The sequence below is a fragment of the Phocoena sinus genome, chromosome 15 (assembly GCF_008692025.1).
Source record: "Phocoena sinus isolate mPhoSin1 chromosome 15, mPhoSin1.pri, whole genome shotgun sequence".
Taxonomy (NCBI): Eukaryota; Metazoa; Chordata; class Mammalia; order Artiodactyla; family Phocoenidae; genus Phocoena; species Phocoena sinus.
The window spans coordinates 8795248-8813439 of NC_045777.1; the positions used below are offsets into that span (position 1 = coordinate 8795248).

Sequence of the window (18192 nt, forward strand, 5' to 3'; positions counted from 1 at the left end):
GGACTCATGGGCTTTGGGAAGTGAATGTGCGCAACGCAAAGTTCTCTAAAGCCCCCAAATGTGACATGTGCCTTGGGCTCCTGGCATCCTTTCTTCCTGCCAGGTGAGCCTGGGGTAGCATTGACACTGGATTTAATAGGAGAACATGACATGCAGTGATTTTCAACAAACACCTGTTCTTTCAGAGGAAGAGTCAGGAAAGAACGCACAGCACACCAAATCCTCTTCTATTTTGGTACCCTTTATGCATTCCGTTATCTCCGTGGCCTACATATCATTTAACAAACTGCCCTGCGATTCTTGCAGGGCGTGGCGTCGTGACTGATTTAAAATCCCCGCATTGCTAAAACTGCATTGTTCTTCATCAAGTTGAGTCATTTTTATGTGAAGTGTCAAGCTTCCTAACAAATAACTCCTGCCAGACAAATCAAGTTCCTCGTCTTAGAGCCACGGCTAAATAGTTTATAGCTTTAATCTGCTCACCGAGGTGTGCAGTCTATGACAGTAATTATAAATGCAAGGAGAAATTATAGCTGAATGCTTTAACTGCATTAGGAGCCGTTTGATGAACAATCATGAGTGCCTGCTCATTTCCAACAATAGAGGGCAAGTTGGTGTCAATGCATTAGAAAGATTTCAGTTCTGCATGGCTTTTTCTCTCATTTACCATGGAATGTCACTTGTCTCCTATAAAGTAGAAAAAAAACACCGTGGAACGCTTTAAACTTGATCGTTAAAAAAAAAGACAAAGAGAAATGCAGGAGAAAACTGTTTATCATGATGACTTCTGGGTTTGTTTCATTTTTTTTTTTCTGTTTTGTTTGGCGGGCAGGTTCAGTTTCAAATTAGTTCTGTGAAGGTAACTGCTTGTTTACTTACTAGGGGCCTAAAAAAAACCCAACCTCAAGCCATTTTCGAAAAATCTTTACAGAGAAAGACTTCTTTCAAGGAAGGGCAAGTTCAAATTCCGCCCAGGCAGAGGCCCTGTGATTGGTGTGTGTCTCTCAACTAGATCCTGCTCGCCATCTGTATCTACCTAAGCTAATGACACAATTTAGCTCTATTTTCCTCTCCTCACTTTTGCAGAAAGACGTTTTTAATTTCACTGAAGAATTACACAAATGTATTTTAAAGACATAAATCCATATAAAAAATATGAGCTAATTAAAACATTGCACTCCCTGTCGCTCATGGATTTTCAATTTAGCAAAAGAAAAAAGAATTGCATCTGGTTAAATGAAAAGATGATACTGACGGCAGATTGGAGTAAATGAAAAATAATGTTACTCTATATTAAAGCACCAAATTGTACCCGTCAGGATTTGAGCATTCGGAAGTCCAAATGAGGGGGAAAGTGCAACGGAGACGGAGACGCATTGATGCAAAAGAGGGGTTAAGCCAGATCTCTCGGGTGACATGAAAACGTGAAAAGAGGTGACGCATTTGTTTCTCGCTGCGTTAGAAATGCCGCGGTCTCATGGTCAAACGCCCTGTTTCCAAATTCTCATTTTGCTCCCCCAAAATTAGAGTCCGGATGAGGATTAAAAAATTCTCACACATCTATCTTCCCTGGAATTTGGGTCATTTCTTGGTGAGATGCTCTACGGTAATTGTATGATCACCTGACTGAACGAGGAAATTACAATGAAGAGAGCGAGGATGCATTGCTTCTTCCCCCAGGTCAGTCCCAGGCCCCTGAGTTGTGGTGTTTGATTTGTAGCTGGAGCCTCCCAGAGGCCAAGGAGCCCTTATCACCTCCCCACCCTTACACCACATTTTATAGACTTTTTTTCTGAGCTGTTGGATGTATTCCTGGCCGTGGGTAGCACCTGGACACCATCAGGCAATACGGAGGAGAAGCCAAGAGTCAGAAGAAACTTGATGAGCGTTGGGCAGTCCTGGGTTCGAATCCCACCTCGATGCGCCCTGTGTGCTCTGAGACAAATCACGGAAGCCCCTGAGCTTTCTGCAAAATCAGGATGATCTGAATACCCGTGCCTGACTCATAGAAAGAGGCCAAGAGGCAGTAGTTTTGCTGTCATTGCTATCATTATAATTAAATGGTAGGTCAGGGTTTCCTTGGGGCACATGCTTAGTATTAAACAGCTCAACCTGGGAACACTGTGTAAGTTCTATACACTTCAGGCGACACAGAAGAACACGGTGTGGGCCTGTAGGCACTGCCTAGAACTAACTCTTCTTGTGAACCTCCTAAGAGCCAGGTTTCACGGAAAAGAATTTCGTACGTTTACTTAATTCTCACAACTTTTCTGTGAGGGGAGAATGATGTCCACGTTTTCTAGACACAGAAGTGGGGCATATCTAAGAGACAGTGGGTGAGTTAGGGTTTGAACCCAGGCCTGCAGGACTCGGCAGCCCTGACGTCACACTGCCCCTGGTACCACCGTTCCCCTCCTCGGCTTCCCCCAGGACTGGCCAGATGCCCTCCTGTGTGCTCCTTTCAGCGTCTACCCCAGAGCTGCCCGTCTCTGTGTCTCCCACGAGCCTCCAAGGCAGACCCTTGTCCTGGTCACTGGCTTATTCCCTGGGATTAGCACAATGCTTGGCATGGAGTGATGGCTTTCTAGATGGGTGATAATGAATGAGTGAGGCTCAGAGATGGTGGGAATTTGAGAAATTCATGCAGAATCTCTCTGCTTCCATTTCCTCCCCTGTAACATGGCCGAATCAACCCTACTTCACAGGGCTGTTTGTGAGTATCAAGTGAAGTAATGTCTGTGATGTGCTTGCTGCAGCCCTGGCACATTTGGCTGGTATAATCAGCATGACTGTTGGTTCTCCATCACATAGTCTTTGCTAATAGAGTCCGGTACACAGTAAAATCACAGCCAATATTTGTCGAAAGATGAAAGAGAGGAGAGAAGACAGGAAGGAAGGAGGGAAGGAGGGAGGGAGGAAGGGAAGGAGGGAGGGGAAAAAAAAGAAAGGAAGGCAAGAAAGAATATTATTTGCTGGATAAGGCAAGGGTGATGCCTCTGATAGACATTAGTTAGTCCAGCCCATTTTGTTCTTCCCAGGCTGCCATATAACCCATGCTGTTAGGGTTGCCAGATTTAGCAAATAAAAATACAGAATGCCCAGTTAAATTTGAATCTCAGATAAACAATGAACGCTTTTTTTTAGTATAAATATGGCCCATGCAATATTTGGGACGTGCTTATTCTAAAAACTTATTTGTCATTTACCTGAAATTCTAATTTACCTGGACATCCTGTATTTTATCTGGGAACCTATGTGCTGTTCACCCCGAACGTGGGTTTTAGATTCATTCCCTCCATCAATTTCAAGGCTAGTTGTGCTGCTAAACTTGTACACTCTTGTACACTACATTACAGGGCAATGACTATGATTTCAGGTCCTTATGCATTCTAGACTTATTGATTTTTTCTCTGTTTAATTTCTGTTATTCAAGTGCGTGTGGTTTTTAAAGGTATATCCAAATATCTATTGAAATTGTTTTAGATTACTTCTACCCTAAATGAGGGATGCACATTGCACATTTTCTAATTAATTTTTAATGAAAAGTTGCATTTAATATTTGGCGGAGAATTTTGTAGAACTTAAGACATATCTAAGAAAAGAAAGAAAATTCAGGTCAAAGTTCTCATCTTGCTCAGAACACACGTATGGTAAAGCTCCCCTCCCAAATTTTCCACAAAATCTTGACCATCCTTACTAAGACAACATGTCATTTTGTACAATTGGTGCTATCACGCGTACCAACTAAAAGGAGAGTTCCAGATAAGAGTGATCTCATTTTGTGATCATTTGAAAACATATATGCCTGATTCTAAGCAGTGGGCAAGGTTTTGCCCGCCTATTGTTCTAAGAGTGGACCCGTAGGGTGGAGGAATTCTTTTCTAGGTGAAGGGCAGCAGAAAGCCACCTGTGTGCAGATGTGGGAGCCATTCAGGCAGACCGGGAGATCTTTAGTATCAACACGAACACCAAGCGCCTGCATCACTTTTTGTATGCACACAACACATATACTTTGAATGAGTTCCAAACACTCAAACCTGTTCTTCTGCCGTCCTCTCTCAGAATCACAGCATTGATGGAGCTTCGTTTTCATATAATGATAACTTTGTAATATGGTGCTTTGAAGGTCCAAATCAGAAATGTTTATTCTGTACAGATGCAGAGGGATGAGAAAAGGGCTATCTCATCTATGTATTTAACAGACTTGTAAGTACCTTTGTGTCGGTTTTTCCAAATTATTGGTTTTTCTTTGCTTCTCTAGAACAGGTTTGTGCATTTCAGATTTGGACTGAGGCTTTCTTTCCCTCCCCATTCTCCATGTACATACTGCAATGTTTTGGCTGTGCTATTAATTTTTAAAAAATGATTACAAACCTCAAATGTGGAAAATTGGTCTTCCCTGTAGCACAAATAAACACTACCTATTTGTCCTTTTCACCATGGTTTGGACCTACCACTATGGGATGGGAAGCATTTATCTCTGTGTGTTCTGTGTATATCCATCTACTTTTTTCTTTTTTGAAGGACCAGGAAAGCATGATAGTAAATTACATAAAATTTAAAATGTTATATAGCAAATAAGTAGGTGTCATGGACACCCAAGCTCACATTTAGATCCAATAGATGCATTTCAGCTTTTCTTTCAATAGTATGAGCTGAACAAATCATGCTGGGAAAGCAAGAGAGGAATCTGCCAGTAAATACACTTTAATTATCATGATAAAAACATGCAAACAAAACAAAAGTCTTCATTTGGGCCCAGAGAGCCATTAGCCGTTAGAGCGATAGGATGGGTTCCCCCTTTGTCAGAAGCTCTTAGATCTTCTCGCTGAGGCAACAGCCCCAGTTTTTAACCCTTCATTTCATTCTGACCAGCCCTGCATTCAGTGAACCTCCCTATGTGATGTGAAGTGAGCCCAAAGCCGCGTCATATACATGGCCGTCCCCACCTGGAACTCCGCTGGTGCCCATGGCTCGGTGGCTTGATCCGAAAGTCTCCCATTTAACAAGTGCTCTGACAGGAGGAGGTGGTGAGGGCTTATACAGTTGACCCTTGAACAACATGGGTTTGAGCTGCCTGAGTCCACTTATACATGGATTTTTTTCAAGCGTAAATACTACATAGCCCAGGGTTGGTTGAATCTGCGTGTGTGGTACCTCGGATACAGAAGAAGCAGGGATAGGCAGGCTACACCGTAGGGAGGGCCGACTATAAGTTACACGCGGATTTCCCACTGCGCAGAGGGTTGGCACCCCTAACCCCCAAGTTGTTTAAGGGTCAAGTGTATGCTAGTATGAGCTGTTCGTATCTCATATCTTAACCAAAAGAGCTAATCTATAACCTAGCATGACATAAACTGGGCCGGCAAGTGCCAAAGGCTTAAGTCAGGTTGGGTCCCATTATGGGGTGTGGCCTAACACCCCAACCCGAACGTTGGATGGTCCCTAGCACGTGGGGGGTGTCATGCTGGAGGGGAGAGAAAAGGAGGTAGAGAAAATACGTAAAGGGCGGTGAAAGGAAGTTCAGCCTTGCTTATGTTCAACGTTTGAAAATGGCTGGTGGGACTAGTCTGCCAAGGTACTTGACCTTGGCGTCTGTCCTCTTTCCTGAAGGTGACATAGGTAGTCTGGGCACTGGTGACTCTGCCAGGCATGGAACTTTGATGATACATGATGCCAATTATCTCAAGCCGTGGGACCCCATGTGCCTTGGCAATGAGTGTGCAGAACGTCCTTTGCTTCTTTATATAAAATAAAATCTCAAAGCCATGCATTGCATCTACCTTTGCTAAAGGCGGACTCTGATATTAGCTTTATCTTCAGGACAACCAAAAGACGAGGGAGGAAAATAAGCTTCCTCTCTTTTCATCTCAGTGTTCTCCAGAAAGAGTATTTTCCTACCATCCAACTACAGGGCATAGGCCCTTTCACAGGAGACGTAATGGATAGGAAATAAAGGGGAGGGAGTGGAAGGTAGTAACTGCTGCAAGTAAGCTGCCCAAAGCATTAATTACTAGTAATAATAATAAAGCCAGCTTTAAACTATTCATGAGTTGATTAAGAAACCTCTGTATAGTGGCTGCTCCCAGGAACCCTACAATCTTTATTCACTCGCTCACTTTTTAAAAAGAATTTTCATCACCTTGTAAGTCATTCGCGTTACTCTCGGAAGGTGAGGTGGTGAAATGGGACAGTAAGAAAAGTCAGTACTTATCAATTAAAATGAGGTGTAGCCTTGGCCGGACTTTGAAAGTTGGGCCTTGGGTAACTAAGAGGGGCCTTGGGTATCAAGAAGCAGTATACCTGTGAGCTCCATCTCTCTGAACCCATTTTATTCTATTTCCCAACGCTGAACTGGAGAAATTGAGAGAATGGCTAGGGCTTAATTATCATGTTCTAGAGTCTTCCACAAAAATTCGTGCTATTCCAGCAGGTTACTGTGCTCTTGGTATAGGGAGATGTCAGCTGCCTCTAAATAGACCCATCTCCCTTCTAGAAGCTCCTCACAAAGTGACTGTCACAACCACGTGGGAGCAAACCCATACCTGCAGAGCTATTCTTCATCCACGTCTGTTACAAACTGTGAATGGTGCTCGGGTGACTTGCTGTGCGTTTTGCTTAGGTGGAGTTTTACTGCGTGTTTGCTCACAAATGTCCGACAGCACAACTTACACTTGAACTTAGAGTCTGTGTCCTCTTCGCCAGCTATGGTTTCCGGTGACCTCTGAGCCGACGATACCCGGGAGATCTCTCGCTCCACTTTGCTTTGCTGTTCCACGGCCACACGGGTCATGTCCTTCATTTGGAAACCTAGGTGAGATTCTAAGTGACTGATGTAGGTAGAAGGGGTTCGGAACTGGGAGACACAGTCGCTGCAATAAAAGATAGGCTGTCCTTTGTCCATGTTTTTCAGAAATTTGGTCCCGCCCGTTTTCCTAAGTTGGTACTTGACATTGGCGAGCCAGTGGCTGATGGTGGTCATTGAGAGCCCCGTAAACTTCGAGATCTGCATTCGCTCTTGTGGGCCCAGATCGGACAGCAGGTATTTGCCCTCCGATGTCTGGAAGAGGCTGGAGGCAAACTGAGCCTGCAGGATTAGAAGATGCTGAGGGTTCCAGTTGGACTGCCGGCCTTTTCTTTTATGCAAGGTTGAGACTTCGCTGGACACGTCCTCAAAGCGCCTGACGTCCATCTCCAGCTTCACGGGAGGGACCCTGGAGGAAGCAGCAGGCTTTGGGGTGGTGGCTTTGGGGAGGACTTTGACCATGTCCGCGATATCAGACAGAGCGTGCTTCTGGGGCGGGGACGTACAGGACTGTGCTTGCGAGGACTCAGCCTTCTTGCTTTTGGACTTGGTCAGGTCGATGGGCTGATCGTTGCTCTCAAACAGGTAGCGTCTGGACACGCTGGCCGGCCTTGTGGAGACAGGACTCAAAACCGGCTTGTCCATGACACTGAGATTCGACTTATGAAACATCGACATTGTGCTTGAGCTCGGGCTGGAGCAGGAAGGAGAGCGCAAGGGTTCCGTAGCTTTGCCCAGGTGATTGTTCAGGACAGACTGCAGGGCACTGAGCGGGTTGATGCACGGCAGGGCCGAAGCATGGTTGGCGAGGGCACAGCCGTTGCTGGGAGAAGATGCTGGCTCCAAGGGCTGGGGTTTCTCTTTCTCACCACCTTCTTTCATCCGCTTGTCCTCCTCCTTCAGGGGACAAGGCTCAGCCTTTTTGGATTCTGAAGGGGGTTCACATTTGGAGAAAGAATCCCCCTCACTGTGGCTGAAAGAGGACGCCTCTTCCTGGGGACTCTCTTTCCCACACTCCTTCACCACTTCATCTTTGTCATCGGGTTCCTTCTTAACTTGAGTGTATGGGGTCAGGCTCGTGGGCACAGAAACCAGCGGCATTACTTTCCACTTGGGTGCAATTGGCCTTAACTTGTTGCTGAGGTTGGGTCGGATCTGCAGTACCTGGGAGCCCATCGGCAAAGAAGGCTTGGTGCCCTCTGACAGCTGGTAGGCGGCATGGATGCTGGGGTACGCGCTCCAGCTGGGAGCCCCATTTTGGGCTTTGTTGATGGCGGTGGTAACAGTATTTTCCAGTGACTTCAAAATGTCACCTCCACCCTTTGAGCCATCTTCCAAATCTTCCTCCCTTAGATACTGGTATTTTATCGTCGGGTCTAAAGGCTTCTGTAGAGGGTCCTTACAGTCCTCGCTTTTCACCACTTTCTCATCCTTGTTGATCTGCTCTGGTTTTTCTTTTTTACTCTCTCTCTTTAACTCAGTTGTAGAAGCCGTGCAGTCGGAAGCTGAGTTACTCGACGACTTGGGAGCCAGAGAATCACTGTTTGGGGCATCTGACAATGACTGCATCTTCTCCACGGCGAGTGGGTCTAGCACCAGCTGCTTCCCTTTCTTGGAGGCAGAGCTGGTGACCTTGAGAAAGTGACCGGTGACCATCATGTGGGTGGTGAGCTGCTGCAAAGTATCGTGGGAGCTCCCACACTCCATGCACTTCAAGATCTGGGACTTGCAGGCCTCGAACTGCCAGGTGTAGCTGGCGCCATTTTGGTAGCCGTAGCGATTGTTGGAGGACAGCTGTAAGTTGGCGTTCTTCTGAGAAGGAAACGAATCTGCAAACGATCCTGTGGTCGAATCGGGGGAACACGGCCGATTGATGTCAAAGATGCGTTTCTTCGCCGGAGTGACCATTTTCGATGAAATGGTTGGTACTGGTTCCTTCAAAGGCACTTTTTGGTAATGTTTTGTTTTGATCATGTGGACGCTCAGATCTTGGAGGGAATCGAAGGAGTCGCCACAAAACATGCATTTCAGGACCTTTTGAGCGTCCTCCTTGTCCATATCCTGGAAAGCCCTTTTCCGGGGCTTTGAATAGCTCGTGGGTCTGAGCTTGTCCTTTCTGCGGTTGTCGTCTTGATAGTGGCCCGTTTCGTTCATGTGCACGGTCAACTCGACCAGGGTGTCATAGGCGGCACTGCACTGCCGGCACCGGAACCTGCTGGCCCCAGTGAAAACGGTCCCGCACATCTTACTGCTCTGCCGGTACAGCTGGACCGAGCTGAACAGGCTGGGCTTCGACACGGATCTGGAAGGCAAGTTCTGCTGTAGGCTTTTGGACAGAGCGTCTTGGTGCCAATCGAAATCAGTCTTGTTGCTGCCATTTCGGGGATCACAATTCCGCCTCTCGCTGTTGGACAGTTTGAAGCCAAGACCCAGGCCCGACCAGTAGGAATCAGACAAGATGTTGGCGTAGACGGCGGTCATTTTATCCATGCAACTGTGGGCTTCGTTGGGAAGCTTGGGGTGCACGCTTGCTTTCTTGTCCAAGGCATCTCGGCCGCACACACTCTTGATGTCTGACACCTGATCACTGGCGTCACTCAGCAAGGACTCATTCTCGGCGTCCTGATTGGACAGGTGACTTCCTGGCGAGTTCTGGTAGCTGAAGCAGCCTTTCTGCTCGGGGCCCGTTTCTAGCTCCTCGTCTGTCCCTGGGTCATTGCTGCCCTGAAGTTGAGCTACCGAACCACTGTCTTCTTCTTCCTCCTCCTCTTTTATTTCCTCGTCTTCCTTCAGCTGTTCTTCCTGGGCGTAGCCTGCCAGAGAACAAGAAGAGATGAGATAACAGTAGCAGGTGACATATCCCATCCCAATTTCCCCATTTGGACAAAGTGCTTCCCATATGGAACTAACAATGTAATCGACACTTTTATGAACTGCAAGCAATGGATACAGGAAAAAGCCAAGTGATGTCTTTTGTGCCATTTAACGCCTTTTTAAAAAAATCGGCAGGAGTCATGATTCTTTATAAGTGCCTAGAATTCCAAGTTAATAATTTTCCTGTTTAAGGAATATCACTCTAATACTCCTATAATGGGACAGTCACTAGATTCACGTGTATGACTCTCAGGAAAGCTGGACTGAAATTCAGATCCTATTACAGACATAGCTCTACAAGAAGGACGTTGGCTCATAAGAAAACTAAGACTTGACCCTTGGCATCCGCATGGTAAGGTTTACCAAGACGCTTGGCCCTGCTGACATACACTCATTTTTGAGTGCTCAGAAGTAATTTGGATGCATAGCCATTACATTTTTGATAGCGAGGATCCTTTTTGTTACAACATTTTTATTTGTAGAGAGTCGCACAGCAGGAAGAGAGATTATGGAGTATCAAATAAAATCTTCCATTGATAGCTGAAAAATTATGTGAGCTCAGCAAATATAATGATTTAAAAATAATAGCAAATGGTGTTAGAATGGGAGATTTGGGAACTATCCTATTATTCTCAAACAGGTTTATGAAGACCTTTTCAGACGAGGCTGAAAATGCCCTCTCCATCTTGTGCCTGTAATGTCAAATGCACTGTGATTTGTGGGTACCCGTCATGAGATGCCAATTACACATTTGATTTGTAGATGCAAAATGCTATTGGGGGTGCATGCTTTCCCTTCTCTGAAAGGACTTAGGACCAGTAATTGCATAGGGAAAATGAAGGCATGAGAGAGCGGGTGCAAAGGGAATTAATGGGCAAATACCCATCAATGGAGATGAGGAATGTGACTATTTATGCTCCTGTGCTCATTTTCTTCACCTGGCCTTTTCAGAGCCACGTGGATAAAATGCAACCAAAGAAGTACCAAAGCAAGGGAGATTCAGTCTTAGATGTGTAAGGGCTGCGTGATCTCAATGCGGTATTTTCCTTATGAGGCCCTATCTCCCCTCTCAGTGCAGGTGGGTACTTGGGAGAAACCCTAGGACAATGCTGTTACTTCCATTCACCAGGTATAATACTTGAAAAAAGGGGTGCTCAAGCATTGGCGGTCTCTCCTGAGAGGCAGGCAGAGAGGAGAGAAGGGGGATTATTAGGAGTAAGTCACCTGCAGTCAGGAACTCCAAGGGCTCCAAAGACTGAAAAGGAAGAATATTTCTTTTTCAGATTTTTATTTACTTATTTATTTTCCAAAATTAGGGATTTTTAAAACTTGAACTGTAGCTGATTTACAATAATGTGTTAGTTTCTGGTGTACAGCAAAGTGATTCAGTTATACACATATTTATATATATGTCTTTTCAGATTCTTTTCCATTATAGGCTATTATAAGATATTGAATATAGTTCCCTGTGCTATACAGTAAATCCTTGTTGGTTACCTATTTTATATACAGTAGTGTGTATCTGTTAATCCCATACCCCTAATTTATCCCTCCCCTGCCTCCTCTTCGGTAACCATAAATTTGTTTTCTATGTCTGTGAGTCTGTTTCTGTTTTGTAAATAAGTTCATTTGTATTGCTTTTTGGATTCTACATATAAATGATACCCTATAATATTTGTCTTTCTCTGTTTGACTTACTTCACTTAGTATGATAATCTCTCAGTCCATCCATGTTGCTGCAAACGGCAATGTTTCATTCTTTTTTTGTGGCTGAGTAGTATTCCATTATATACGTATGTGTGTGTGTATATATATATATATGTATGTATATCTGCACATATATGTATATATACCACACTGAAGATAAAGAATATTTATTATTATCTCCTAGGACCTGTGCTAACTATTGCAAATACATTCTTTCATTTTATCTAATATCCACACGAAGTAGAAACTATTATTATTTTCATTTCACAGATGCAGAAACTGAGGCTCTGAGTTTGAGAAATTTTTCCCAAGGCCACCTAGTTAGCATTGCAGGGTCATGCCTGAACCCAGCCTGTGTGATGAGAGAATCCATGGTCTTAACCACTAGGTTCCAGTCTCTTTTTAGTACCAATCTAATAAATGAGAAAACTTTGCAGAGACCCAAAGATGAAAGGTCAAGCCATGGGGTTTCTTTGAAATGTCACCAAATATATAACCACCTCGGAGGGGAGAACTGTAGGAATACTGTGGACGAGAGCCCACAATTTTAAGGGCGTGATAGCGTAAAACAAAATGAAATGTAAAAACTCAGCCTCGCCAGTGGTTTTGTGGTTGTGTTCCATTTTTTTGTTGTTGTTATTGGTGTTGTGTTTTTGCTTTCCTAGCAGGTTGACAAGTGGATTTTTCATTAAACTGGGGTTGCTGGTCTCTAGTTCCATAAATTGATTTGAAGAAAAAGCAGCTTCTCAATCTAGGCAAACAGTCGTTAATAAGTGGTCACTACTTGCAAGAAAACCCTAGCTTAGAATAACTGAATTAGATCACACCCCACCCCCGACCCCATCCTCATCGTGTTTTCTTTTTCCTAGTTTGTATGTTTGTAGAAATAGTCATATCATTAAGATGAAGGAAAAGGTCTATTAACAAAATTAATAAATGACTTGTTACAGAGCCAAGCAAAATACTCCAAAGAATCAGGCAAATTTAACCAATTAATAACAGGGTTACTTTTGAGAATTAAAAGGGCTTTATTACTCATACACTGGGATGATACATATTAGCCAGGACTGTTCCAGGCTAAGCGATATAGTCACCACACCTATGGGTGATGTGATCACTGAAACAAAGAACACATACACCTACACACAAAGCAGGTGAAGAAATCTAGGGGGAAAAGAGAAGGCTTTTGCTCATTACGGTTGGTTAACATGTTGCCAGGTTTCATTCATCTCAATATTTTCAGTGCCTAGCACAGGGCCTGATACTTAGTAGGCAGTTGGGAAATAATTCATGTTACGTTCGTTGCATGTGTGTTGATGAAACATACATGCATGCTTGCATATGCAGGCACGCGCACACACACACACACAGACACACACACCCCCCACAGACAATCTGCCCAGCCAATATAGTCATTTTCACACAAGGAGAAAAGAAGTGTCTTTTTTAATGCTGACATTTGGAAGCTGAGCTTTCTGGACCAGCTCAACTTCACAATCTACTTTGTCCTTCTAAATGGATTCCCCAGAAGAAAAGTCAAAGACAGCAAATGCCTCCCCCACAATACAGATAAAATTTTCTGCTTAATTAGGCATTGACATGTTTACTATAACCTTTACAGAAGAGTAACTCGCGCTGAGAGACCCTTTGTGTCTGTTTTCTTCTGCAGAACAGACTAAATCTCATGCACCCGATAAAGTAACGCATTGAAAAGCCTCATAAAAAAAATGCCAAAGCATCCATCAGAGTGAGTGTATTTTAACAATGGCTGGAGGTTCCAAGGAGTTTTAAAAACACATTTTAATATTATACATTTAAAACTGTTCACTTAAGTGGTTTTGTTTGCCACCAGCAGCTGAGGGGAGAGAGAGGGAAGACAGCCAGAATATGGGTGATCTGTGTGTATAATGAGTATCTGTGTCTCTCTCTATTGATGATTTGTTCAATAAGATTGCATCATGTGTAAATCTTGGTAAAGTGGATGAGTGGCAAGTTTATTCCTATGAATGCTTATCTAGCAAAAGAAAATGATCACAATTGCACTGAGGCACAAGGAGAAAGGAGTGTCCTCTGCAGAACCTCCTTGTTGACTTTGGGTTTAAGATCAAACTTCATGGTGGCAAACATCTCCCTGTCCAACCTAAATGTCTAATTTCATCCCTTACCACTGCCTGACTGTGGCCACATGAAGCTTCTTCACTCCCAGGACAGGTAATTCATGGGCAAACTCAGTTCCATGTCTGAAAGTTCTACAGTCAAGAGACCGTCTCTCTTCTACTCCACAGCCACTGCTCTGTGTCGCCATTGCTGTTCACTCACGTGACTAAATGGGCTTCCTGCTTCCACTTTCTCTAGTCTGTTTTCCAGAGAACTAACTGCTAGAATGTTCTTTATTAAAGATGTTAGTTGGCGACTCACCGTTTTAACTCCTGCAGTGTCTTTCTGCTGCACAAATAGAAATATATTATAAAATTCAAACCCTTCGCCTGGTCTATAAGAGCTGGCAGGATTTGACATTTGCCTTTTTGCTTTATCGCCCAGTACTCTCGCCTTGCCCTCCATACCCATGGTGCAACAACCTACTGGTTCCTTCTTGCGTCTGCCTATCCTTTCCTTGACTGTGGTTCTTTGCAACTGCAGATTTCTCTGCTTGGAAGGCTCTTCCTCTTTGGAAGTTGGTTCCTTTTCATGCTTTAGAATTCAGCTCAAATGTCCCCTTCCTGACCAGTTGTCCCTTCTCTGTGTAACTCTAGATCACATCAACCTACTTACTGAAAGCACTATGGCACTGACCATACTCTGAAATCATCTTGTGTGTTTATTGACTGATTGTGTCCCCCCACTAAATGTAAAGGTAAAATGTCTGTCCCCTTGAAGGCAGAGACCTCGCTTCTCCCAGCACTCAGAGAGCATCCCGGTGCAGAAAGGGGTCCACAAGTTATCTGAGTGAGTGGACAAATAGATCATACAACGAGAGGGGATTAGTCCAGTTGCATCAGTGCAGTCGGCACCTGTGATGGGTATATCTCCCCACCCCAACCCTGATCTAGATCAGATGTGAATTACAACCATCCTGATCCACTTTCCTCAATGATAAAAACAGAACAACCCCACGGATCATCTTTTCAGAGCAACCTAGCCACCAACATTCTTGTTGCCAGAAATCCCTGAGCTGTGGATTTAAACTTTTTAAGTATGAAGGCTGCAAGTGAGCATCAAAACTGCAGAGCATCAGGAAACACACTCAATGTGAGCAGATTCTGATTCAAAAAAAGATTCACGCTACTTTGCAAGTGTGGATGAATTTTGCCACGGATAACGCTCATTAGCTGTTCCATGATGTATATTACACAAATATTAATATTAGGGTGGTCTTATCCCAAATGCTTGATCTTAAAAAGGAGAGCTGTCATTAGAAAAATATACTATATATGCTGCAACTTTTTACCCTATCATTATATGGTAAATGCTGAAACAAATCCTCAAACTTTAGAAATTTCCTCTTACATCAAAGGTTAAAAGAAAAAGGAAACAAAAAAATTACCACCTCAATTGTTCCAAAAACCTGTGGTCAGAATGGCTTAAATGAAATTGTGCAAAATAATTCATGGGTGGCATGATGTAAAATATCAGATTTTTGCTAAGCATCCGTGTTTGTAGTTGCCTTGAAAATCCACAATAGAGTGTTTACCGTTAAAAGCACTGACAGTTTTTAAAGTGGCAGCAGAGGTGGAAGAGTCATAACCCGAGAAGAATATAAAACTCAAGAAGGTTGATTTTTAAAAATGAAACCAGAATTCAATCAAGACCTCATTTAAAAACATATCCGGTGGTGACAGGATCGTTTTGCCAATCTACCCCACTAAATGACAGTTTAAAAATCACATGAAGATTCCACAGTGTGCAGGGCAGACGTAAATGAGGGGATCGCAAGAATTTCTCACCGTGTACCAGTAGGTATGGTAAATGATGACACGGAAGAAGGTCTTCCTGTCATGAGTCTCTAGTGTTTTGGTGACTGTGGTCTAGAAATCTGTTAATATGTATATTATTATTGGCACTAATTGGCACTCTTGTTGGCAGGCTGAGGAAAGAGATAGAGGATTTCTTGTTCAAGGAGGCTGAGCTACCTTTCAGTGGTGACTGTGTCCAGAGCAGGGGCCCCTCGCAGGGCTGTGTTGAGGGGCTCTGTCTGCTTTGTGTTGCAGGAGGTGGTAGGCTACGGGGCTGTGGGATCCCCGGCTCCCTTCCTGAGCACAGACCTGACTTTACGGAGAATCCAGGTACCATTAGCCAAGGCTCAGCCTCCCTGCCGTCTGGAGAAATCTAAGCTCAGGCACATTTCTAAAAAGAGACATTTTCAGTTCAATTTTCATATAGATTTTTATTCCTGCCACACCACATAAAACTCACTAACATAAGCGTGACTTGTACACGCAGCTCAAGAGAGAAGGGCTGGTTCCTTCCTCTATCTGAATGTCAGAACCAAACACACAGAATTCTTTGTTTAAAGGAATGTTGAAGATGGAGTGGTTTAATGACACGAGGCTTCTCCTGGGCCCAGAAGTGCTCTGTAGAGATGGATGGAAAGCTTTCCGAAGGTCATCAAAACACATCCCTTTTATTATTTCCTGCAGACGTTCAGTAAATTGGAATGTTTTATATGTACGATGGATACATATTGGGTGTGGTCTGCATGAAAAAAAAGTCCATTTACGTAATATATTCTTGCTGTAGACACTTTCTTGGGCTATCCTCACAGCTCTTTGGACTGTAAAGCTGTTTCCTAACCATGCTCTGTGACTCTCTCCACAACTTGGTCATCAGCAAAAAAGGACTAAGTTAGTTTAAATCAGGGAAAGTGGATACTGGGTCATCCTTTTGCAGTTCATCTGTTTATTCATTTAATCAAGAAATATTTATTCTGCAGCTATCACATGCCACATACTTTAGTAGAGTTTCCCTGGGACTTCCATCACAGTGGCTCCCCAAAGGCCCAGGAGAGTAGAGACCTGAGTTACAGAGAGAATTTGGACACTGGGATTAGGGAGGAAAAGGTCATGATAAGGTCGTGCATTACTGGAGGAATGCAGGTAACTTAAATGGCAAAGTAGGTCAGATGGAAAGAAAACAATCCTGAGTTCCTAAGTAGTGCTGGCATCCACCTGGAGAGACACAGAGGAGCTGCGGATAGCTGGAAAGTCCACGCCACATTGAAAGAGCACAGCTGCTACTCAAGGAACAATCACGGGGTCTTGGGTTGCCAGAAGCTTTGTTTGGACAAACCATGTAGAAGAAACCAAATATGTCGGGAATCCGTCCATTTGCAAGCTCTACACCAAAGGAATCAGCGGAGGCAGAGTTTGAAGATCTGGCATGCTCTCCTGTTGCTTTCTCATACCATCTCTTTGACCTTGATTCTCATATGTCAATCCCAGATAGGAGTGACCATCCTAAGCCTACCTACCTCACAGGATTCTGTTAGGACAGAGGAGGAAATGGAAGAGAAAGTGTATCATAAACCCTTGCTCCTCGAAGGATGGTCCTTGGATCAGCGGCAACAGCACTTGGGAACTTGTTAGAAATGCAGACTCTCAGCTCCACCCAAAGCCTATCAAATAGGAATCACTTAACAAGATCCCCGGGGGAATTCACAGGCTCAAGAAAGTTTGAGATGCCCTGCTGTAAATGGCGAAATTCTTAATTAGGAGCAAGAGATTTGGTAAGCTACTCCTCTCTGCCTATGTTCCTACGTGTATGTGGGTACCAGCTTTGGGAAGAGAATACAACTTCGAGAGTTCCGGCCCTCTCCTCTCCAGACAGCAAAGGATGAAATACCTGTGGCTTAGATAATTGCTTCCAGCTATACTGGGAAACGCCGAGCAAGAGAAAACTAAAAGTCACTGATTCAACAACTGATCAGTTAACTGAAGAGATAGGATGGCCCAGTGGCCATGGGATCAGGCAGGCCTCAGTTCACATCTGCCAGTTTCTGTTTAAATGTGATCGCAGGAAAGTTGCTGAAACTTTCAGAGGCTCAGTTTTCTCATCCATAAAATAAGAACACTAATAGTATTTCCTTCATAGGATAGCTAGGAATATCAATGTGATGAAGTACGTAACACACCAAGGCTGTAGGACTACCTCCCGACTCTCAGTCCTGTTGTAGGCTCTTTATAAACACTGCACATCCTGACCGCCAGTCTGAACCTGCAGACGGCTGAAATCAGTTGGCTTTGGCGTTCTTCGTTATCCCTAAATCCTGTTCCAAGCCAAACCGCTTGTTGATGATATTTGCATTAGATATGAACCAGATTTGTAAGTGTCATGCATAAGGAGAGAGCTTTATCCAATTTGGGGTTTGTTACTTAATATTAATCATTCATACAAGGAGCCAGTGGTATGTGTGCTGGGAACTTCCGTAGAAGTGATGTGCAAACATCAAATGGCAAGTTATTAGGTTATTACCCATAATGATAATGTCTGCAATCTTCAAGAAATAAAACAACTCACGATTCCAGAAAACAGGTCTTTGTTGGAGGCCTTGGGCTTTGCAGTGAGAGAGATGACTAATGGGTCCAAAGCAGAAGGTCTCCTAGAAAAAATGCTTTATATTCAACTACCTAGAATTTCAGTCTGGCATGTGTTATTATTGGGAAATGTCCTGGTGACAATTTTAAAAAGCAGAGTAAGAAAATATTCATGGAGAAGGGTGAGAAGGGGGCCACTTCATAAGATTTCTGGTAGTTCCAGTTTAGAGATCATTATCCTTGTATTATCCTCACACCAAGAGAGCATAAATCAGG

At 43.9% G+C, this 18192-nt stretch overlaps 1 protein-coding gene across 1 annotated transcript in view; it reads right to left on the bottom strand.

Moving 5' to 3' along the window:
• Positions 1–6130: 6130 nt before the first annotated feature.
• The window catches only part of TSHZ2 (teashirt zinc finger homeobox 2), a 267701-nt gene continuing 255639 nt past the window's right edge, over positions 6131–18192 (bottom strand). The window contains exon 2 of the mRNA XM_032606960.1: positions 6131–9618. Within this exon, the coding sequence (XP_032462851.1) occupies positions 6554–9618 (3065 nt within the window). The 3' untranslated portion in view covers positions 6131–6553. The remainder of the gene's footprint in view (positions 9619–18192) is intronic.